The sequence below is a fragment of the Acanthisitta chloris genome, unplaced genomic scaffold (assembly GCF_000695815.1).
Source record: "Acanthisitta chloris isolate BGI_N310 unplaced genomic scaffold, ASM69581v1 scaffold18785, whole genome shotgun sequence".
NCBI lineage: Eukaryota > Metazoa > Chordata > Aves > Passeriformes > Acanthisittidae > Acanthisitta > Acanthisitta chloris.
Genome location: NW_008674550.1, coordinates 5423 through 30587, shown reverse-complemented (window position 1 = coordinate 30587; position 25165 = coordinate 5423). Strand labels below are relative to the sequence as shown.

The 25165-nt window shown below is 42.2% G+C and overlaps 1 protein-coding gene across 1 annotated transcript in view; it reads right to left on the bottom strand.

The window, feature by feature from the left end:
- HELZ (helicase with zinc finger) overlaps positions 1-14772 on the bottom strand; it is a gene marked incomplete at its 3' end in the record, with an annotated part of 64103 nt that extends 49331 nt beyond the window's left edge. The window contains 9 exon segments of the mRNA XM_009075395.1: positions 392-689; positions 960-1067; positions 2056-2254; positions 5109-5184; positions 5541-5589; positions 6428-6484; positions 9394-9518; positions 12766-12802; positions 14543-14772. Coding sequence (XP_009073643.1) covers positions 392-689; positions 960-1067; positions 2056-2254; positions 5109-5184; positions 5541-5589; positions 6428-6484; positions 9394-9518; positions 12766-12802; positions 14543-14752 — 1159 coding nt within the window.
- Positions 14773-25165: the final 10393 nt, after the last annotated feature.

Here is a 25165-nt window from a genome sequence, read left to right as displayed (position 1 = left end):
TTTTCATCAATATAAGAATGATTACACAAACAAACATATTTTTATAAAGGCAGAACTTGCAGTGCTGTCTTCGGACACACACCAAACTAGAAATTCCCAGCATTGTGACAGTATTTTGGAGCCATATCCTGACACAGAGTAAGTCATATTGCAATTATCTGCCTTATTTAGACCCTCTAGAGCTTCTGTCCACTCTTTACATTCATACATATGATAAATATAACACACAAGACCAGACATGTGCCTCATACTGTATTTGACATTCTGTATGTGACCTGTGCTCTATCTGACATTCTGGTACTTGACATTCTGATCTGCCCAGAACTGTGGAAGGGACAGAGATGGCATGAAAGATTTCCACTATTCCAAAGAGGAAGTTTCCATACGTTACCTTCCGTGGAAGCAGCATCAATCATCACTCGTTGCATGAGAACTGGTTCTAATCCAAAGTCAAACACCACAGTCTGGCGAAAAGTCCCAAAGATTTCCGTGTTAAAGGCTATACTGACTTTGTATATATAATGATCTATTCCATTCTGGACCATCTTTCCTCCTATCCATTCCTGACAGTTTTCTGGAACTTCTTGGGACACCTGGGTAGTGCTGTCCCCAGCAGATATTGCAACGATACTGAAGTGTGGCCGATGGGCATCGTACAGCAAAGCCACTCGGTACAGCATTCTTGCAGGCTACAAGACAAAGGTTCAAACACTGGAGTTACTTCAGGAACATCTTCATTTGCAACCAGAGAAGGAGAGCTTATAAGAACTCTCAACTTCTCAGAGCCTGATTTCCAGAAATCTGATACAGAATCACCAGAGCTGCTGGGAAAAGAGAGAGAGATGGTGCTTGGGAGTTTCTCTATTTGAAGAATGATGCAATTAAAATCTTAATTGCAAAAGGTTATGGGCTGCATTGTCTTTATTAGTGACTCACTTCCAAAAGCCAAGTAGTCCTACCTTACACGTGAGAGCAAATGTCCATGTCTGATGAGACTTTTTGGTGGTGACAGTTACCGACAGCTCAGGACTGTGTTCTACTCTCACTCCTTCCACACATTCACTAAGCTAGATTAAAAGAAAAAGAAGACAACATTAAACTTTTATAGGCAATATCAAAACACAAACATTTAGGAAAAGTTATTTTTTAGCAGAAAGTGGAAAGAAGGGTTTCCTAGACTGTGCAGGAATGATGCAAGTCCTGCGTAGGACTTAATGGCAATATGTGCTAATTCAGAGAGACAAGTAAGCCAAATCTACTGGATCACACTGTGTGAGGGAAGAATATAACCATTTAAGGACAATCAACCACAGGGCTTGATTTTCAATAACCAACTTGACTGTAAATGTTTAGAGCAGAACAAGACTGCAGCTGGGAAGAAGGATCTGTGATGCAATGAGGCCCAGAAGAGCCTAAACCTCACTGACACCAATGGGACTACTCGAGCCACCAGGGAACTAGCATCAGCCTTTCTGCTCACCAATGCTTTCTGCACAAGGTCCACTTTTCCCAGATTTTAATCAACAATAGATGGACTGAAAACTCCTTAGGGTCAGTGGTAAGTAGAGCTGGTTGAATGCCACAAAAAACATTCCTTAGAATCCCAAAGAGCTGCTGAGTTTGATTGTATCCATATCCCACACTCCTTGGTATTCAGGCTCTTTGGACCACTTGGGGGATTGGCTGTTCACACAAGTGGCTGCAGCTGCAGGCAAGGACAAGGAGCCACACACAAACAGGAGGATCCTGCACTAAGTCAAGAAAGCTTCACCAGTTGTTGACTTTAAAAAGTCCTGTCACCTAGTCAAGGAAAAGGAACAACCCTCTCGGGCTTGGCTGACCCATCCTGCACTGGCAGAGTAAATATGCAAAAGGAGCAGCTGTAATTAACCCACAGATCAGCCTAAGTCTCTGGTACTTATATAGGGAAGAGAATTACTTGGACAATTTCTTGGTGAGAGGCAATTCGACCAGCTCTGATAGTAAGGGCCAAAACCAGGCTCATGTGTTAGTTTTAAAGAGGAGCACACAGGGAAGCAGTTATGTTTTCCTTACCACTTTCTCAGGAGATAACGAGTTCATCCATTTCTCAATCAAGGTTTCCATGTAACTGCCTGAACACTGCTTGTTTTCCTTCTGCTGTTTCAGCCTGATCAGGCGCGACGCGTAACGTTTCTGCCACTCTGTCAGCTCCTCCTGGGAATGTGCTGAAGTACACTGGGCACCATACCTGCAGATCCCCTGCTCTAAAAATCTACATAAAATAGGAAAAATCATTATGCCTTGAACTTTTCCATCTCCATTTAAGAAAAGAAAAGTATTGAGATTCCACTTGTCGAGCCAGAAGGACACGGAGTCTCTCTCACTGAGCTAAAGGCAGCTCAGGCCATGGGAGCTAATTTGGATATGTATGCAGCATTTTCTAAGAGAGGCAGCAGCTTCTCTTACTGCAAAGCCCAGAAAAGTATATCAAACTTCTTAGAAACAGAGGGACAGAAGTCTTAAGAAACTTCCAGCTTCAAAGAAAAAGGAATCAAGTGTTTGTACAGCAATTAGCACAAGGAGATCACAGACCATCCCTGAAATGACTAGGCACTGTATTAATATGCATAAAGCCCCTGTTAATCAGGGGCAATGCAAAGATGCAGCATAATTTCTTCCAGTGACTGTCATTAGCTGATAAATACTCATTCAGCAGTTTTTCCTGGAGCAACAGTGACATCACATGGTCCTTTCTACTAATACACCTACACAGAAATCAGCTCTCAAGGAGAAGGTTTAATCCTCTTCTTTGGCAAGGGTGTAGCAGTCTAAAAGGATCTACTTTTGCAGACATTAAGAATTTGTTAAGGAAATACATCTTCCATTCAGTGGCATGTGCTGATGCATCGAATTAATGACACTCTAAATGTTCATACCATTCAGACATCCTAGTTCTCAGGCTTTACTGCAAGTCTGGGCAAACATCTGTATAACCTGGGAACTGTTTTTATAACTCAACTTTGCATTAAAATTATAAAGCACAAGGCAAGAGCTGCACCTTCATCATTCTGCAGAACTGAAGCACTTCAAAATAGAAGACAAAATGAAAATGAAACAGGGAGGGAGGTTTAAGTTCTGACAGTACCAAGAAAGGGTTGGATACACAGAATAAAACCAGGTCAGGAGGCTGTTCTGTTTGTTTGTTTGTTTTGCAAAGGGAGACTATAAAAAGTTAATGCCAGCATCACATTTATTATAAATAAAGCCAGGCAGGGTGATCTCTGTCAGGGTATTAAGTTAATAGAAACTCTGTAAACATCACTATATTTGAATTTCAAGTCTACCTCTGAATATACTTATACTAAGAATCTCTTCCTGCAGTGATGAGCTCCTGTAGAAGAGAAAAGATGCACCAAGGCTCCACTAACCAAGCCAGGACCCCATGTCACTGGTGGGGACAGCAGAGAGGGAGCAAGGACTGGACAACCTGCCCCCAGGACACGTGTTAGGTAAGGTAACCTGACATCAGCATGAGAGCTCTGAGACACAAAACCAAGTAACACCATATCTAGGCCACGCTGGTATCAGTGGTTATCAACTGATTGAGCACTCATTTGTTCTTTCAGAAATGTATTTGAAAGTTTGCATGCTCAAATTGTAAATAAAACAAGCATGATATGTAACAACATGTTACTAGAGGCTTTCTCAGGCTGCTTTCCTTAATATATGTGAAAGCAAAATATTTTTCTTGGCAGCCAATTTCAGTATTTTTACTGTAAATTTTCCAGTTCACCACTGCAAGTATAATTTCATGGCCCAGAGTAAATGGAGTGCAGGCATAAAAAAATCGCTGACCTGGTCTTATTAGCTACAGAGCAGATTTAAAATCAAGTGTTTCCCTTTCCCTTATTTAACAGGTAAGCATATTACTTTAAAATTTGTCATCATGATACAGGTTTTCCAAGTTCTCATGGTATATATTTTTAACAGACACTTTTTCCCCCCCTCATCTTTACTTTCTTATTTAATACCTCCTGCAATTCCACAGCTTCATTATCTAGAATAAATATGCTGCACTCCTACTGCTCTATGGCACACAGGGGAGAAATAAAGCAGAGCTTCAGAAATTCACATCCAGTACCTGTAACTGCCTCCTCATAAGGAACAAAAATCTTCAGCCCATGGTCAGAATGACACTGTTATGTGGATTTGCTGAGTAAGGCACATCCTGCTCACTGCAAGGGTTAACAGGGAGCATAAAGCCAATCACAGCTTTAGTGGGAACGTGTCTCACAGCACTGCTTGGAAATATGGTACAGATGTTACTCAACAGCTAAAGATTGTAAATCTCTGCTTTATAAAACTGCTGAGTAAGCACCAGATATGGTAAGAGTCAAAAAGAGCTGCCAAGGTTTAACATCTATAGAAAATATTGCCAAAAGTAGCTCAAACTCAGTGATTCAGGCATGTCATTAAAAAGCAGGTCAGAGTGCTGCTCATGGTTTGAAAATAATTCATTTGCATGAGTTACATAAATGGCAGGATCAAGTGCATAATGATGGTTCCTGCCCATATATATTAGTACAGTTTTATGTAACCAACGACACCTAACAACACAAACTAATGGCAATATTGACTGGAAAAGACAAGGAGGAGAAACTCCAAACAAGCCATTGGATCTTCTCTGTGTGTTTGAGCCAGTGCAAAAGAGAAATAATGAGATCTGGGAGAAATTCTTCCTTTCCTCTGAAGACAAAGCCCATCTTCCAACAAAGCCTATTTACCTGCAGGCTGCAGCCAAACATAGCTCGCTGTGCCTTGGCCTGCTCACTCTGCTCCCACCTCTGAGTGACCCAAATTAGAAAAGGTGGGGGACAAAGACAGATGCTGACCTGCCACTAAAAATGCTCCTCCAACCACTGCCCTATGATCATGCAGTTAGTGATTGCACTGGATAATCTGAAGTGCTTCTGGATAAACTGACCCTCCCGAAAATCTGTGAACAGATCAACTCCTGTGCTGACAGGTCCCCTCATTTGCCTGACCTCTCAATCATTTTGTCAGCAGCTGAAGAGAAGAGGAGACATGCTGATCCCTTGGAGAATGCTGATAAAAGCAGAGTTTACCTTTTACACAGTGTGTACTCCTCACTGCTGGTGACGCCACGGGGAGGAGGGCGGAACTGCCAGCCATCCCGGGACCCTGAGGAGACACCCTGGGTTACTCTTCCACCACCAAATGCTCCTCACTCAGACACTACACAAGCAAAATTATTCCACCAAAAATTATTTCAATCCCTCACAGCTTCATTCAGAGCAAGGCAAGTCTCAAACAACCTGCAGGACAGGGCAGGCTCTGGCACAGCTCTCTGATCAGTGAGCACAGACTTCTGCCTCCAAATTCAGTCAGAGATGAGGCAATTCCACCTCAGTCCTTGGGGCTCTCCAGGACAGTCAAGCCTCTGCCTTGTTTTTGGCCTACTGTGCAGGTCTGAGGATTCAGCAGAACCCGATACTTCTCACTGCAAAATGAAACAGCTTGAAAATTGAGTTACATACCTTCTTCTAAATCTTCTACATGGTATCCTGATGGTACTTTACCAGCTGCCTACAATGGTATAAAAAAGCCCATGGTTACAAAGAACATGAAACAATCTCATCAGCAATAACTGCTGTCAGAATGGGTTTTAGCACAACCAATATAAAAATATCAATCAGAAGTCTGAAATCACTTCCAGTCCCAGAGAAGAATTCCTATTACCCTAAAAACCTTTTTGCAGCCACTGATAACAGGAATTCTGATGATAACTAGGATTCTGACAGGAACACCAAGTCCACTCAGTGTTAGAAGCAAATTTTAGAGACTTTTACAAGACCAAATTCCACACTGTGATCAATTTAGTGTGGGCTGCAGGAAGTGCTTAAAAGGCCAAAAGTCTAAACTGCATTGATAAGTCTTTCAGCTTCGACTCTACATGAAAAATAAATCCCAAACCAATGACAAAGCATAGGAAAAAAATCAAAGGGGAATTTCATCAATTGACATGACAGTTTGACCTCTAAACCAACAAAAAAAGGTGACTGAGAGGGTATTTATATTGTTAAATAATTTCTTAACTCACATTTATGACTTTGGAATCATTTCCAACAGAGAAAAATGCAATAAATAAATAAACAAGGGAGATCTAAATGCTCTGAATTCTTTCTACTTGCTGCTTCAAGAGAGCTGACAACCTATTAGTGTTGTTCTCTGTCATCTCACACGTCCTGCATGAGTGTGATGAAAGGACCCTGAAGAGGCAGGTGGGGAAGGACCAACAGAGCAATGGAAACCATGAAGTTTGACCCAGTATGTGCAGTGAGCCTGGATCTCCTGCACATGGACCCAACCCCTCAGCTGCCCCAGGTGCTGCTCATTGCCTGCCCAACAATATGCTCATTATTACCTCTGTTTCAGCAAGAAGTGTTCTCAGTCGTGTCAGATCTTTAGTTACCATCCCGTTCTGGAGGGAGAAGGAATAGCAATTATTGAACACATAAACCCTCACGTGCATTAAACCACCACAGCTAAGTTCATTTTCCCCCACAAGGAGAACAGGAAGAAGGAAAAATGAGTTTGACTTAGAACTCACCATTTTTAAATGAAATACTACATAACACTGAGCAAATATTATGGCGAAAAAGGGAATTCTACACTGGCCAAAACCAGCACTAGACTTACAGCAAGTCTCAATACAGGACAGTGCAGGAAAGCACTGAACAACTTCTGGGGAAAAAAATTAATACTGTGGTTACTGAAACCCTTCAGCTGTAAAGAATTAATACAGTAACCCTTCACTGCTGTAGCAGTGATTGATTAATTTCTTCTTAAGGATCTACTTTACAGATTGCCAATTTGACAGTTTCATAACTCTTTCTCCTCTGATGCAGTCTGTGTAGTTTTTGGAGTTTTCACTAAAAAGCAAAGGTTGGCCATGTAACTAAAAATAACTTCATATTCAAGCACATCTGAAGTAAAAATCTTTCAAACTTGAACTTATCTGAAATACATAGCTAAGTGCAACAATTTCACACTCAGGTAAATCACAGCTTTGATTAAAGGAACTCAGACCTGGGGGGTTTATTTCAATAATCTCCTGCAGAAATTTAATTAAGTGCTACTACATTTAATAGGCTTCTCCAGGTTTTGACTGTGCTACTGAGCAGCTGAAATTACTCTTTGCTGAAAACTTACACACTTAACAATTCTCACACTTAGGCTTTTTTTTAAGGATGATTTTTCCCTTCTTCAGCATCAGGCTGCAAATTGAACCTGTTGAGCTCAAATGTATTAGAGCACAGAAATGTTACCAAGAATCACTCTCTTAACTCGCTGGGGAGGAAACTGGATGGATTCCAACTCTTCAATAAATCCATTCCAAGACTTTGTTTCATTTCTTCTCTCAGACAATGGCACGAGTCAGTAGATCAGCTGCTGATTTTAATATTTCTACTGAAAACAACTGTGTCTAACAACCTAAAGCTTGTAAAAACCTCTCAAACTCAGCTTTGGGATGACACTCTGGAACTCTGTACAAAGCTACCTTTATTTGCACAACAACAGCTCTGAACAGGGCACTCTGCATTCCCTGCAATAAGGCAATTTTACTAACTTCTCCTGAAGGCAAGTTTCCTTCAGCCTCACCAGGAACTTTTCAATGAACCATTTTTTCAGCAGAAAACACCAGCTAAACAATGTAAAAATAGCCACTGGCAGGGGGGAAGGAAGTCAGGATATACACCAGACAGACAAACAGAACTCTCTCCCAAAACAACCTACTGATTCAGTTAAGCACCAAGATACAGGAGACTGATCCAATTTCAAGGTAATAGGTTCTCCTGCAACAGTCCCTGATGTCACTGACACATTCCTCTTGGCCTGACCAGAGCTGTTCCTTGTGCTCTGCCCATGTTTCTGGGTTTACCACATTTTGCAACAGTGTGGAATCCTTAAAACTTTCCTTAAGAGAGGATGTCCTCTGATGTTTGATCTTTGTATGCCTTCAAGCCTAATCAACAAGCAAGGAGATTTAACCCTTGGAACAGAGAGCAGCTAACAAGCTCTACCTGCTGTCCAGGAGTTAGAAAGACAAACTCCTGGTTGGTAGAATTGCCTTGTTAAGGGTTGGAGCTTGACATGCTTCGATGATCCCACACCTAGGGGGAGGCAAACAAAGCTTGGGGGGAGGATGTACCACTGACAGTGGACATTGAGAACACAGAATTCACAGCCCACAAGGACACTTGGCAGAACTCCCAAGATAAGGGAGAAACTAATAAAGACAACTCAGCAACTGAGCTGAATCAGCTCTGACTGGGTAACAGGCAATTCCACAGGGACAGATCCGAGCCACAGACTCACGGCCACCAACTCCAGAAACCACCAGCCCACAAGAAGAGGAGGACTGAGCATGAGGACTAATTAGCATGAGAAACTAGAGAATCATTAAGCAAAAGACAGAAAGAGAACAAGAGAACTATGTAACCTGTAGCCAATGAACATGAATGTCTTTGTTTGCTGAATGTATAAATAGCAAAAAGTTCTGCGAGTTTGTGTGCTGGATTTGTGGAACACCACAGAGCACTAGGGTTGTGCAGCTCTGCCAGCAACAATCAGTGTCTCTGAGTGTGTAATTACTGTTTGCTGCACACTGGGGAATGATTTTGTGGACCACAGCAAGACCAGCAGCTCAGGGTGATGACCTGCCTGGGATTTCATGCTACTCCATCTGGATTACAGAAATAAAAAGGACACTGTCCTTTAGAGACTTAGACACATCCCTGATTTTCCCCATATGAGTAGTCACATTACTTACATGTCTGGGGTTAAAAGCATCTTTATAAGTTTTAACAGTTCAAGGATAAAATAGAAGCTTTGAACTCAAATCTTTATCTTCCTCCTGAAATGCAAAGCTTTATTTTTTTCCTGAAAAGCTTTTCATGTTGTCTTACAGCTTAGCATTGGCTATTTATTTAAAAGTCCTAGCAATATTTTTTCCTGTTTTAAACAGCTAAAGTTGTTCCTGAAGACAATATAAAACAGGCTCAGGGGCAACTTACAAAAAGTAAGCAAAAGTTTGAGATTGAGATTATTCTCATCGACTGCACAAATTTATTTTGCATTCCCTGAGGATTCGGTGCCAACAATGAGAAAACTTTTCCAAATCCTAACAACTCTGCAGCACTGGGACTGCAACAACCTGGCACCCTGGTGACATCTGTGTGCCCACACATTTCTCTTCTCCACACAAACCATTCCCGTTGCAACCTGCCAGTCAAACATATGTTCAGAAGTTTGTTATTAAACACAGTTTTCAAAAAAGGAAAGACAAAACTGTTTTCTGAATTATGTAGATGCAGCAAACCCACTTACCAGTGATTCACCCATCAGTGATTTGGAAAGAACATTAGAGACAATTTGCAGCTTCCCTTTGAGGTGCATGCAGCAGAGCACTGCACGGAAAGGTCCATCTCCCTTGGCCAGGCCCTCTCCCAGCACTGCAACACAGAGCAGGCACCATTAGCTCCTTCACACCACACATTTAACTCAACTAGGTACAGTTTCCCTTCCCCCTTAACAAGAAAACAACGTCTGACACTTCAGTTGAATCCATGGCTTCGTGGAACGACAACTCTTGGATGCAAAATGAGTATTACTTGCTCGTGCCTAACTTGAAACTTGTCTCCCACCAGCTAAGAAATGCTGTGCATGAGCTCAAAAAAGGTTGTCATGTTTCCATGCTAAAAGAGACATTAAATATGGGAAGGGTAAGTATCTGACACAGACACAAAGGAGCTTCTCTTGGCAGAGGGCAGAGAGAAACGGCACCCACCGACTCTCAGGAACACAAACATGCTCAGGAGGATCCATTCATGCTCACAAAAAACATGCCCTGGCTTTCCCAAAATAGCTAACCTCCTCGTGGGCAATTCCTGCTCCTCTAAAAAGGCTTTTATTCACTCCCACTGTGGAGTGGGGGATATAGAAACCATTGTCTGAGCCCATAAATTTACAGGCTCCACGGAACAGAAAACTTTCCTAATGCTTCCCAGCACTGGGTCAGACGTTCAGCAGTGCCAAACAGACACTTCCCTTGACACTTGCAAGAGTGAAAGGATTTATTTCACAATACAGACGTGCTGCAGGCAAGCAGGAACAACACTTAATCACAGATATTACCTGTCCAGAACACGAAATGCAGAGTGACTAAAGAGCTAGGAAGCTCAGCATGGGAGTGAAGAGAAGGCTGAGGCTGGACAGTTGTTTAAAATTAGGGAATTATAAAATAACTGTTATTGCAGGCAACACCAACATCTGTGTTTATACTGCTACTCATGCAGATGCAAACAGCTCCTCTTAGTGCTAACAGGAATTTTACATTCACCACAACTTCAGGACTGCATTTCAGAACAATAAATCAAAACTCCTCACTCGACAGACGTTCACTCCTGAACAGAAACTGCACGAGAGACTCAGATAGAACAGTCCCACAAAACATTTACATGGAAACAAGCATCTCTGCAAACTGCAATGGTAGCTCAGAGCTGTTTACACAGTGCTCAGAGAGGAGCCTGAATTCACCACTCTGCTGCTACTGACCACATTTCCAGAAATAGAACTCCCTTCCCAAATCAGAAGCAGCAGAGCCACAAATAGCTCCAACGTGGCTGACAGTTTGCTATTTTAATCCCAAAGATTAGATCTCCAATTATGATATTTCGTAGCACTAACTGCATAATGTCACCAAGCTCAAGCAGAGGGTTCCACATCAAAGGCTGCAACACATTAACCAATACCTTTTGGTAAAGATTGGTGGAATAATTGAGCAGACTGAAGTCATCATCACTCCCTGCAAGCAGCATGCTATAAAGAAGGTGTATCTCTCCAGCTATTCCAAAATGTACTTATCACTCAGGTTCAAGTGAAACCATCACAGGTATGCAACATGTCAAGTCTTGTGAAAAGACACAAGGGCAGCTTGGGTAAAGCTTTGCCTGTGAGAATCGAGGAAGGGTGAGCATGAGGTAGTCCATGCTAAGGTTGTTTCTTCCCAAAGATGTTTCAAACAAAGCCAAAACCAGGAGCTCTGGGGATCATAAATGTAGATACTCTTAGCTGTCAGATGCTGGGCTACAATAGATAACCACACAGCATGGAGAACCACAGCCAAATCCTTTACTCAGATACTCATAAAAATAAGATGTGCATGGATACACAGCTAGAAATACATACACAACGTGTTTATTTTTATATACAGACATAAATGTGACATTAATCAGTTGGAAAACGTTCTCAGTTTTAGATCTGGAAAAAATAGGTGCCAAACATGCTGGCATGAATTCAGGAAACTAACATTAAACTGGATGCTGGTCCTTTGTTACTAATGTATGTGTGAAAGTTGTCCTACTTAATAGTTTTTAAAAAGTAGTATCAGTGGTCATATTCCACCCACTCCTCTGCCCATCCAGCGAGAGAAGAGAAGTAGTTACCATGACAGTTGCTCAGAGACACTGCTAACTGACACACACACCAGGAGAAGGCTCCACAGAGGAGTGTCACCCATCTCCCCATGACAAACCATCAGAGCTCATCAATGAGAATACTCTTCATTAACCAGCACTCTCCCTCCTACCTCCTGCAACCACCACTCAGCTCCCATATGTCTCTCGCTCGCTCTGATTTGCCACCATGAAAGAAACTCTGGGGTTAGTCAGAACGTTCCACCCTTGGAGCATCCAGCACCAGTTAGAGGCAGCTTTAAAAACAATCCAGGCTATTTTAAGAATGGCACTGATTAAGCAATGTTAACTTGAATTTTACACCTACAGAAAGCAAGTTTATTCCTCCCAGCTGTGGTTTATGGCCCTTCACAAGGAGCCTGCAGAGCCCCATGAATTCCCCACGCTATGACCTGACTGTCAGCGAAGGCAAACGCGTTTCTAAACACCCCAAAACAATGTCAAACCCACAAAGCCATAAAGGAATGATTTAAAGATTAACACAGCTAGCACAGGATTGTCAGAAGAGTGTATCACAGAACTGTGCTTGGAGAAGATTTCCTTTAAAATTCAAGAGCAGCTAAAGAACTGAAAACTGCAAGGTGGGATCTACCCACCTTTTGTTTCCAAATCTAACTGATAAACTCTGTTCCAACGCTCTCCAAACTCGGTGAATTCTGAATCACTTGCATTATACATGAACAACAGAGATCAGGAAGGATGGTTAATTCCTTTAAAAACACCCCAACAGAACAGGCAGTGAAACATGAAAGGCTCAACTTCAATGTGACACATGCACATTTGGAAGCTTTAACAAATAGGAATAAATGCAAGTACATCATCTTGATTTTCTCTGAATCAAGTCCCAAATGCAAACCAAAATACCCAGCCTGTCCCTCAGAAGGAAAGCAGAACAATCACTTGTCTTGATCTTCACAAGATTCCTGACACTGTCAACTCATCCTACATTTGTGCACTGAAATATCTATTAGCCAAATAGCACCTCTGTGCCAAAGACATGCATTTGAGTTCTGGTGCTCGAGGAAGTTACAAAAGAGTGAGAGCTCTCTTGAAGGGGGGAAAAAAAAAAAAAAAGACAGAAAAAGTATTATAAGGCAGATACATAATTTTAACTAGGAAAAAAACCCACTGTTAGCAAACTAACAAATCTGGGCATCAGCTTTAAAAATTCAGACAACTGACTGCAATTCATAACACTATGTAATAAAGAAAGAAATAAGCATACCATGCCTACAGTCTTCATCTGCTTGCCCATACTTTTTCTGAAAGGTAAAACATGAAAAGTTTAAAAATTGCATTACTTCAGTTAGCACAAACAACTACATGCTTGAATTACAAGTTTCTTAAAACTTTGTAGAAGCCATTACCTTGTCTTTTCCTGGGTGGAACATGGAAAGAACATAAGTCACAAGTCAATTGCAATGCAATTAATTCCTAAATGCTGACTGTTTCTCAGATTCTCAGCAAATGGATATTTTAAAAGAGGAACATGAATGGGCAAAGATGTGTTTTATATGTTTGAAGGTGGCTCACAACACCTAGGAAAAAATACAGCACTGAACTTCCTTGGGTTTTTTTTAGACTTGCACTAATCTGGTTCTGTCTAAATGTTTAAGTTGTGTACATTATTTCACTCTGTCTTATCAGTGGTGATTTTAAAGACTGTTTCATTTAGTAAAACAAGAAGGAAAATTTGGATTTTTTTTTTCCTTTTCAGCCTTTACATACCTATACAATTCAAGCCTTTAATAGGAAGCTTTTGATCACATGTTTTTCCCCAGTCCCTGCAGACTCCCTGCAGTAACATCCCCATGATGAACACCCAGACAGGTGCCTTACAGGATTTCAGAGACTGATGTCAGGAATGGATTAAATATTCTAAGCACCAATCTGCATATTGACTTTTGTACGTGATTCTGAGAAGTCCAATCTGGAGTAACACAACTTCCATGAGAAAAACCACCCTTATTTCTGAATCTCTTCCCCTGAGGAGCCATAAGACAGGTCACCTCTCCATTTAAGAGGTTTCCCAAATATTGTTTTGCACACTGAATAATCCAATTCAGCTATTTAAAGAATGCTTGAAAACATTCCCTCATCATATGGGCAAGATTTGCCTTAAAGCTGCTCAGCAAGATCTTAGGCCTTGGCCAAACGTTTTCCACCTGGGCTGAGACTGCTCATACCCAGTATGTGAAGATTTGGGGTGGACAAGGCCCCTGTAAATCTCTAATCACATTTCCAGAGAGGCAAGAAAAAGCAGATTGTAGGTTCACTCTTAAGCACTGCAGTGTCCTCCCCTTTAAGAAACTGTAGCTCTTTGATGATTTACAGGAAGGACATGAATTTGGAAGCAGATCACCCATATAATTCATGATTGTGCCTCTTCCCTTGCATCTACAAACCTTTACAAGCCCCCAGCTTGCACATTTCCACTAAAAATCTGCCCAAGTCTGAGAGTTACATCTGTCACCAGCTCTGCTCGAGCCTGGCACTGGAAGCTACTGTGGGATCAAATATTAAAAACTAATGTTAGGCCTATTCAGATGGAGCTAAACAAGGTAGGAGTCAGCTACCTGGATTCTGGAACTTCTTAACTTTGCTTTCTGAGTGTTTATGTCTGCAAAAACTTCATGTTCTTTACAGATAAGGGAGTTTGGTATGTAATTCAGCATCACTGTACAAACATAACACCCTAAACACAGATATTTTGCCTTCCTGGGATATATTCTCCTTTAAAAAAATGTTTAAAGTGTTTTTCTGCATTCTGTGAGAGAACTGTGATTCAGATCCAAACTACTCAGAGGTTCCAATCCTGGAAAACAAACAGATCAGGGAAAACTACAAGACAGAAGCCTCATATAGGCACTAGCCAGAGGGATTCCGTGGCAAACCAACCTGCCAGTCACAGGAAAACTCTGACTTTTATTTAGAGCTTGATGTTACAAGACACGTGATGGTTCTTTCCAGTTTGCTAGGTACTATTGAAGAGTCACACTCACAAGTTGCAAAAAGGAAGCAATTCTATACAGCAGAGTCTCGATTTTGATGCGGTCGATTTGTGCCTGGCATGGCTCCGGGAGGTGAGCTGGGGGGTACTGGCTGAGGGAAAGGAGAGCCTCTGTGCAGTGCTTCACTGCCACTTCATAATCCTGCTGCTTAAGGGATTCACATGCTTGTTCACATGACTTCTCTGGTCTTCTGTCTGCCATGACTCAGGGACAGAACTCCTAGAGCGGGGGCAGAGGGGATGATAAAACGTTGGTTAGCTGTGCAATGGCAGTGACAACTTGCCAACCAACTTCCACTCCCATCTCAAGGTGCTGGATCACATCCCCCTCCTCCTGTGCCATTCACATCCCCTAGCCCAAGCTTTCTCACTAGCTAACTCTCCCCAGTCTTTTCTCCATCACTCCCAGCTCTCGGTTTTGATTCCAATTCCAGAAGTTATTCAAGCCCACGACTGATTTTAGGCATGTAAGTAGTGGTTGCAGATTTTAAAGTCAGCATGGATTTAAGCACTTGGCTACATAGAGGCTTTGGGGTCTTCAGTGGCAACATGACCTTTGCTTTGCAAAGAACACAACTCACCCCCCAACTGCTGTGTCTCAGAGCCTGCAGCCATGTGCTCCACACACCTTCCCCTTCCAAACACTCACCTACATCTGGAGAGGGAGACACTGTCCCTGGCTGAGTGAAGGACAACAGGGATGGACAAGGAGGAACCAGAAAGACCAGGAGGTCAACTGGAAACTGCTTGTCTGTTCCTTCAGGTTTACTCATGTCTGAGAAAGTCTGACAGACCAACACCTTTGTGTGGAACTTCTTAAATAACTTCAAAGCAAAATTTGGGGGAGATTGAGACAGTGCTAACAAAAACCTGTATACAGACAGACATTACCTGCCAACAAGCTGAGACAAATGGTTCTCCACATCTGAACCACCAGCAAAAAAGCAAAGAACTTCTACAACCCCCATCTGCATTCTCCCCTCACTGACACAACCCTGCAAGAGTGGTACCTCTCCCTGGAGACACTGTGCTCTAAAGCTGACTTCAAAATGTGTGCTGAGCAGCACTGAAGGAGCAAAAAAGGGTAAGAGTTCTCATTTTTGCTTTTGGCAAGCAGCATTCTATCACTGTTTTTGATTAGACATCAACTATCATCACATTTTGAGTCCACTAAAATTCACTGCTAAAAGCTTCCTTTATACTTCATATTCTCAGACTTTTAACCAAAGTTAAAGTATCTTCCAGAATTTAATCTGAAAGCCTGCATTTTCCTCATATGAAACATAACCCACAATCCCACTTTTCCCATTAACACATGCCTAAGCCAACACACAGGAGAAATGTAAACATGACTTTTCATCTATTAGACGACAGGGTTGGACTCGATGATCTTAGAGGTCTCCTCTACCCTTGGTGATTGTGTGACATAGAAATCTCTGTGTTCCCTTCCCATCTTATAATTTCATTCAGTAGCAAAACAGTACCATAAAGGAATATTGATTTTTCAAGACAATTTTGACTTAAGCCACCTTCCCTTTCACAATGCTAAGATAACGATTTCTTACGTATAATATCTTCCCAAAAATGAAGGAACTCAAGCATGAATAGTCTGCAGCTATCCTGGTACAAATCTGTGACATATGCCTCTTTCTTAACAGCAGCCTTGCAAAACATTACCTCATTCATCCAGATATTTCTTTTTCTGCTAAAAATAAGCCCCAATTTTCAGCCAGGATAGGAACAGGCAGGTAGGTTCTGCTTTTCCATACGTATGAGTAAATTCATTCACGAGGTGATTCTATTAAAAATTCAGCTGGATCACTTGAGCAGGTATTCTTAATTATAAAAATATTCTTCAGGATTGTATCAAGGATCTTTTCTAGGCAGAACTGAAAATTACACTGGTTTCCACTTCACTATCACTTCAGGCCACAGTGTACTGTACAAATCTAGGATTTGCTTCCACAGGAACAACAGTTAATTGATGTTTTTCTCATGTACATTCTGTTTTCCTCCTAAGGGACTGAAACTCCATGAACTCTGCTGGACTTTTGATTTCCTCACTTCCTGGCTGACACAGAACCAAAATTCCTTTGCCCAAAAGCCTGAGCAGAGCTCCTGTGTGTTTATTCCCAAAGAATTATTATACACAGGGCCCATCCTAACAGACACGGAAAACGTTACCCAACTCTTCTCCATGGCACCACACAAACCACAAAGATGCTACTTATCAGCTGCCTTGGAAGGGCTGTTTTGACAACTATGGAACTGCAGGAGAAGCTCATTTTACTCCCCCAGCAGTTACCTCCTCACACAACTCCTCTGGTCAGTGGGAAGGCTTTGAGAGCACCTCAGAGGACACAACTGCCCCTGAGGTTGGATTCAGTGATCCTGGAGGTCTTTTCCAGCTTTATTCACAGAATCACTAACAGCCAAGGAATGGAGACACTTGTTAGAAGAAATCTATTTTCAGTTTTATAAATCTGTATTTTCAAAAGTTTCAGACGTAAAGTTGGAATTCCTACATTCATTCCAAGAGTAAAATTCATTACACATTAGAACTGAAAGCTGAAGTGGCACAAGGTCTGTGCTGTATTCCCAACTCTCTTTGCAAAACTGAGCAAATTACTCATGCACTTCACTTCTGCCTAGAAAACTGAAATTAAAATACTAAACGGGTAACAGAAATCAGGATTACTCATTTTCTCAAAATGACCTGGAGAACCACAAGCCAGAAGAGTACTAAATTCACATTTGAGAAACTATTTATTCTAAGAGTGGAACTTGATTCATCCTCAAAATACTGAAGAAACAGTAAACAGACATAGTCCCTCTATCTAGAGCTGCACATCTAAAATAGGTGGAGGTACCTCAGAAATTATACCTATAAATATAGAACCTGGCTTCACTGCACCTCCAAAAAACTCCTACCATTAAGTAGAAGAAAACTCACTGATCTTGCACTTCTTGGAAGGCCAAGTTGTGCTCAGCTTAGCTCCCACAAAGTATCATTGCAAAGACTGGGTAGTTCCAACTGGTGTAACTTAACCCTTGGTGGTTTTTTCAACTAACTGTGAGGGATTTGATTATTTTTTTCCCCCTACAACTAATGATTTTCAAGCTCAATATTCCTAATTAATATTTCACCTTCTTGCCAAAGGGATTTTGCAAGCAAACATGAAAAGAGTAACTAAAATCTAACATTTCCCCTCCAGAACTGCAGAGGGGGCTGGGAAAGGCAGCAGGGACAGCTTGAGGAGGAAGAGTGATAAACAACGTGATCCACACAGTCAGTTCTTTCCAAGTAAACACTCTGCCTGCCTGGTGCACAGGAGGCTTTGAAGAACTACTCCACAGCCTGATGAGTCCAACTTCAAATTAAAAATCAATGTAGGAGGAGAGAACATCATGAACTAAAATTCTGGTGCTTCACGGCAGTTTAACTCCTGACTGAGCACTAACATGCTCCACAGCTCACCGAGGGATTTTAGGGAATCAAAGGATCCATACATTAAGATTGTGATAAGTTAAAGCATGTGACAGTTCCTACAAAAAAAAAAAAAAAAATTCAAACAGATGCTTTTTCAATTCACTGTAAAGCATCTAGCCAGATAACTCTCACTGTACTTCATAAACAAACAGATTAGAGGGCACAATGCTGTTCCTATTAATGTTACTGGCAAAATTCCCAATGTCTGCCAAGACAGAAGGATCAGATCCAAGGTCTCGCATGCCAAGCTGACAAACAGTAGACAAGTCAGTAAATATTTGCATATTTTAACCAAACATTAACATCTCTTGTAAAGATTTATGCTAAAGCAATGATGTTCAACTCGCAGTCCTACAGTGAGACTGGGAGGGATTCCCTGTCAGCTGAATCCACTTCAAGAGCCACATCCTGGGAATGGCAGAGTGAAGCAATGAATGAGACCCATTGCCATGGGGAACATGCAGGAAGAGCCTCTCCAGCTGCCCCCAGCACAACCCACAACCCTTCAAACAGCTCTGCTGTGCCAAAGGAGCACCCAAAGAGTCCCTGCCAAGGCCACTCAGCAGTGTCCCCCTGTCAGCAGCTGATGTGCCCAGGGAAGGGAGAGGAGGAGAGGGATTTGCCTTCCTCTGCCCATTGCAGTCAAACTGGCACAGGCTCAGGGAGAGCAGGGCAGAAATTCCACTCAGCCTGCCCCTCTCCAAGGAAAGGCACACACTGTGCTTCCTAACCCTTTGGGATTTTTGTACTTCCTCACAAAGTGGAAAAGCTGAACACCAAATGGACAGAAGTTGTAAACATGCAATAAATTCAGGTAATGCTCAAGCAAAGAGTGTTAGATTTAGCAGAACTTCCCAGCAATTCCTTTCAAGAGCAACACGAGGCCTCCGAGATTTATTTACGAGGTTGCTTGCTCTGTCCTTCCTCAGTAACTTCTGAACTTCAAGTCAATTGGAACTGAATTTCCCAGGAGTCTGAAGAGTCTAGAAGAGGCTCTAAGCTTCATAAAAAATGTGAAACAAGACAGATAAGAGACCCAAGGAAAGGTTAAACATAATTCAGCCTCTTATTGATACCAAGACATCAGTTACCCCATCCATTACTGCCACTGACCCATGGAGAGTGAGTGCTGAAGCAAAGTACCACTCATCACTCAAAGAAAAGTCTTCCTTATTTTTCTTGTCTGTAACAGCGAAAGCCACAAACTGCATCCATCAGCTCAACTGCTCAAGGATCCATCCAGGAGCTGGCAGGTTTCACCAAAGCAGTTTCCAACCTGTTTAGACTACACACACTAACAGCACCCATTGCATTACACTTTCTGAAAGTTGTTACTGGTAAACTGAGATGGAACCAAGTCAGACATGAAGCCTAAAAACCTTCTTCTTTCCATAATAAAGAAAAGTACAATTTGGGCAGTCACAAAGTCAGTATGGCTACAACCCCTGTGACTGGACAGTTCCCCTCTCACTCAGAATTACCAGGGAAAGCCTGACAAGGCACTTCAGTTTACACAGGTATGGAAAGATCTGAGTCTGTTTAATAATCTGGAGTGGTTTATTGAGTTTACTACAGAATCAAAAAGTTCACTGCTGTGAACAGGCCCGTGTTAGAGCTGGAAATGAGGGTCACTGAAATTCAGCTATCAAGACTCTGCAAACAAAGTGCACTTGTCAGTCTAGGCACTAAAATAGGGAGCAACACACCTGTCCACTGTTAAATCATATTATGGAGCTGCTCTGGCATCTTTGTGATCCCATCTGAAGGCATAGTCACATCTCTAGATCTTAACTGTTTCTGTAGCACTACGAAACACCACTCAAGTACCTTCAGATGAGTAAAATAAAACTAAATATCCATTTATTTTCCTTACCTAATGCGATAAAATAATCCAATATTTGCTTTAAGACCAAAAAAAAAAAAAGACAAAAAACCCAAAACATTTTATTGAGGCCTCCAGGAAGGAATAAATTACAGCTGCACAAAATAGAGAAGCAGCTTACAAACACACACCAAAAAATGCACTTTCCTAGTGTCATGACACATAGATCATAAGTAATGCCACTCTCAGAAATCATTTAATGAAATGAGAGGAGATAATGACTGCACTATACCAACGTGAAAGACGTAGCAGAGGAGAAGGATGAGCATCTTTCATGCTGAGGGTGCAGGGAAGGATTTTATGAAAGGTGCTCTTGCCTTTTTTTGTCTTTTCAGGCAAACAGAAGAGCAGAGATGTTGTGCACTCAGTTATTGCAGTCATGGCTGAGGCTGGAGTTGTACAGAGTTCTCAGAAACACTCTGCACACCTTACCAAGCAAACACAAAAGCCTCCACCCTTGAGAGAGGACAATCTAATCAGCTCCCTGAAATAACCGAATTACTCTGGCTAATGTTGTACAACTCCAGGCAAAATGACCCTACTTTAAATTCCAAAAATGAAGTTAAATCTGAACTGGAGCAGAATTATACAGAATACAGAATGAGCAGAGCATATTGCAAGGTTTTATTGTATACCATGACATGGCCTGGAGGGACAGGGCATGTTTGGTTTGGGAAGGGGAGAACCAAGAGGTTCCTGATGCCCCTGACCATTAAACACTAGACTGTCCTTCCACACTGAAAAATCAAACAGAGCACCATAAATAAGGAGGACAAGGATCTCTGGCCACATAAACGGAGCCCTAATGCACAGAATAAACACTTTACTGGAAAAGGAACAAGTGCATGTGGGTGGTTTACCCTTCACCTAACAACAGTAACAAAAATATAGAGGCAATTGAGATGAAGAGCAAATGCCTTCTGCACCTGGATCCTCTGTGGGCTTTAAATCACTTTACATACACCACTGACAGTAACAAGCCAGATTTCTGCATGCCAGTTATGATTTCAGTACAGACTGCTAAGTGATTATTGACACTTTATTACCTTTACTAATCTCTTTAATTTATTTTCATTTTGAAACAGCAGCAGAAGGGACAATCTATGCAGCAGCAGCAACATTGAGGCATGGACAAACTGGTTATCTTTGGCTCAGAATGTGGAAATAACTCACAGCCTCAGCACCTCCAACCACCCCAACCACCACCTAAGGACCCCTAATATCTTCACATCCTGATCCTTTTTCACACAGCTGACTGAAAACATGACCTGTCTTGATGAAACTAAGCAAAACACTTGCAAGGCAAAGCATAACACGCACAGCTGACTGAAAACATGACCTGTCTTGATGAAACGAAGCAAAACACTTGCAAGGCAAAGCACAACACATATGTGGTGTGTCCTGGTGCTGCCTGAAACCCCTCACCAAGGCTCCCAGACTCACATGGCCAATACCTGCAGATATTGCATTCATCAGCATCCCAAACAGTGGGTTGTACAGTTCCATACTCTGAGGTTGTGTGAGGACTGAAAACATGACCTGTCTTGATGAAACGAAGCAAAACACTTGCAAGGCAAAGCACAACACATATGTGGTGTGTCCTGGTGCTGCCTGAAACCCCTCACCAAGGCTCCCAGACTCACATGGCCAATACCTGCAGATATTGCATTCATCAGCATCCCAAACAGTGGGTTGTACAGTTCCATACTCTGAGGTTGTGTGAGGACAGCAGCACCAAGCTCACGTTGGCCTCCTGTGTGTCTGCATTATGGTACTGCCCTGAACTGTGTTAGTTCAGAGCACATTTTCCAAGGGCTACCAGGGAAGGAGAGGGCAGAGCAGAGGCTGCTGCTTAATGGACATCCTGAAATACTTCAGCACTGGGCCTGAGGCCTTACCCACTGCAAGCTGCTCTCTAAAGACACCACTTGAATGTTTTCATTAACTTTTCAATACTGCCCACAATACTCAGCACTTCACAAGTATTGAGAATATCCCTATCATTCTGAGAGTATTCAACTACAAAGAATCAAGACATCAAAACGCAAGCCAAAAGTTTCTATAAACTTCTTACATTCAGCTGAAGAGAACTAGAAGGGATTTTTTTCCCCATTATGCTCTGCCCTGTACTGTACAGCCCTTTATGTGCCCAACACAAAACACCCACTGTCTGCAGAAGGACTTGGGAGTATCCAGCACTTCTCTCCATCACAACATGGAGAATCATTAGAAAGGCACAAAATGAAGTGTACCAAAGACAGGGCTTCAGGAGGACTTGCCTTTTTTTGCTATGCCCTACTCCATTTCAGAAACCCTTCCTAATTTATGCAGATAGCAAAACCCTATTCCAACAAACAACTGCATTAGCATTAGAAAATAAATCACACGCATCCACACCGTGTAGCCTCCCCTCTATTTCCTTCTCACACTAATATTTTTCAGTCTCAATCTCCTCACCCAGCCACCCCCATCTCCACATTGATTGGGAAAATCTGCATTTTGCACCTTCTGTTTAAATCCAGGTGCTGCTTCCCCCGTGCTGCAGGAAGGCAGAGCTGGGAGGAAAGGGGATCTGGGTATCAGGAGTACAGAAAGGGAATTTTCTGCTCTCTCAGTCTTGTCCAAAATCATACCAGGGAGGAATGCAGAAGTCCTAGCCTTCAAATTGTCGAGAAATCCCATTTAGCTCAGGCTGAAGTATATTCACTGCAGGGATCATCTCTTACATTTGTACTTAATGCTAATTTGACCAAGGCTGAGCAGATTTTCACGGGGTCGATCACAAGAACATCCTTGGCAGAAACATACACATCTCAGCTCATCTCACAAAGCAGCTCTATAGGTCATTGGATTGGGGGTTTTCTTCTATTTTATTATGAACATAAGAAAATACTTTTTGCCCAGTATTTGGAGAAGGCCCAAACCATGTTAGGAGAACCTTTCTCTCCTCCACAGCACCCAAACCATCAGCCTACAACAGACACCTACAAATTTCAACCCGAAGAATTAAAATTTGGCAAACAACAGCAAGTGAAATGAGGAATATGCCAGAGTAAGCATCAGGTAACATAATAATAGGTGGTGCTTCTGCCCCACCTCAGGTTCTTTTGGCTCCTTCATAGAAAATCTTCAGGTAAACAATCTTTCACAATAACAGCAGCACTTTGTATTCCACTCAGCTCTCTGCTCACACTGCTCCTTGGGAGAAGAGTTTCTCACACTCACCCAAGGTGAGGGCATTTTAATTGCAATACTGTCCCCTGGTTACCATTTTATCCCCAGAACAACATCACCAATTACTTACTTTTTTTAAAAATGCATCATTAGAAAAGTAATTTAATCTTTGCTTCTCTTAATGAAATTTGCCAGAGAAAAACAAAGAGAGGACTCAGCACTGCAGGACCAGCCAGTGCTCTGTGGAGCAGCACCAACCTACAGGAGTCAGACTCAAACACACTTGGCAGAGCAGTATCCATACTCTAAAAGATGTTCCAAACACCATAATCCACAGCTTTCCAAACTACACCTTAACTTGTGGCAGAACTCCTAAATGAGTAACAGAACACAGCCTTGTGCCTGTCTCTGCACAGTTCACATCAGTGTTTACTAATAATTTGGACCAAAAAGAGTGAACGACGTTAATCATACACAGAGCCAGGCAATTCCCAACATTATTCTCCAGTGAGACATAAGCTAGTGCCAGGAGTCCTCTCTGAGAGATGTTGCTCTGTGGTATTTAGGTACATCTGTGTAGATGGGACTAAACATGTGTCACCTCATTTTCAAAACGTGCCAAACTGTGTTCCAAAGGAATGCAAAGGGGGGTCAAAGAGGATCCCCAAGCATCATTTCAACACAGAACACACAGCAGGATGTTTACAGACGTGTTTCAGAAGCTAAAATGCAAAAACCTGTGGCAGAGCTTTCCACGATGCTCACTGAACTTGCTGCTCGTGCAGCACTGTCTGCACAGAGCACTCCACCACAGCTCATTTGCCAAATTCACCAACTGAATCAGTCTCAGAGACAGAAGCAAAATTAGCAGTTCTTAACTCACTCTTGTGTTCAACTCACAGCTCCATCTAATACAGCTGTATTTGGATTTCAGCAATAAAAGCATTTTTACATTAGGAAATTATTTATCACAGCACATTCCCCTTTGGAAAACCCCATGCAAACTCCTCTCCACCCCCAAGAGCTCAGCAGCTCCAAAGCTCAGTACTCCAATCCACATTTCTAACAGGGATATTGCAGCCATGCTGAAACATTCTCTCCTCAAATGCCAAACTTTCATTTTCACACAAGAACTTTCTCCACTCCTGACATGTCCTGAGAATCCAAGCAGCACATCCCTGTGACTAGATCTACCCGAGGACACAACTTTGAGCATCAGGACAAGTGCAGATGCTACAGGTCTGTATCACAGTTGGGAAAAAAAACCATGAAGCCCTAAGTTTGTTTTCTGTTTGAGATGCAAAATGTGCATCACTCGATCCATTCAAGAGGCCAAAGAATGTAGAAATCCTCCTGCTGCATCTCAGGCACACTGCACACAGTGCACAGGTCACAAACTGCACACAGAAACAAGCCAGAAGGCTGTGACACCAAAGAGAAAACCTTCTCTCAATACACCTCAGTCTTCACTGCAGCTCTGTAATGAAGTTTAATTTATGACAGTAGTGAATAACACTGTGGCTGAGGTTTTGTTACGCATTTGCACAGTGCTGAGCACAAAAGGGCCCTCCCGTAACAGATTCAATAACACAATCCTGCCACCCACAGCTCCTCCAAACACATCTCTCCCCAAACCATACCATTATGTAACTGTGCAGGATATTTCTGTGTGCTGTTTGCAAAGTTCGACGCAATAACTAACCTCCCCCCCTAAAAATGGCTATCTCTACTGTAAATAGACTTCAAATTGATGTGGCCATGCTTCAAATAGCTTGGCAGAATATGGCTGAGCCTGGTTTGGGGAGTTGTCTTCTAACTCTGGATTTTAATTACATTAACCTTTCTGCACATGGATAATGTTTTTATAACATCCCCATTTCCTCTCCTCAAGCGCATGAACATGGTAGCACCAACAGGTTCTGTTTTTCAGACTCTCCCAAGAACAGAGTAAGGATCCCCACGTTCTCCTCTCACAGCAAACCCTGTGAGCAGCACCAAAACACACTCCCCAGAGGAACTCACCCTCCTCATTCCTTTTGAAACGAACATTGGCGATTCGGTCACGTATC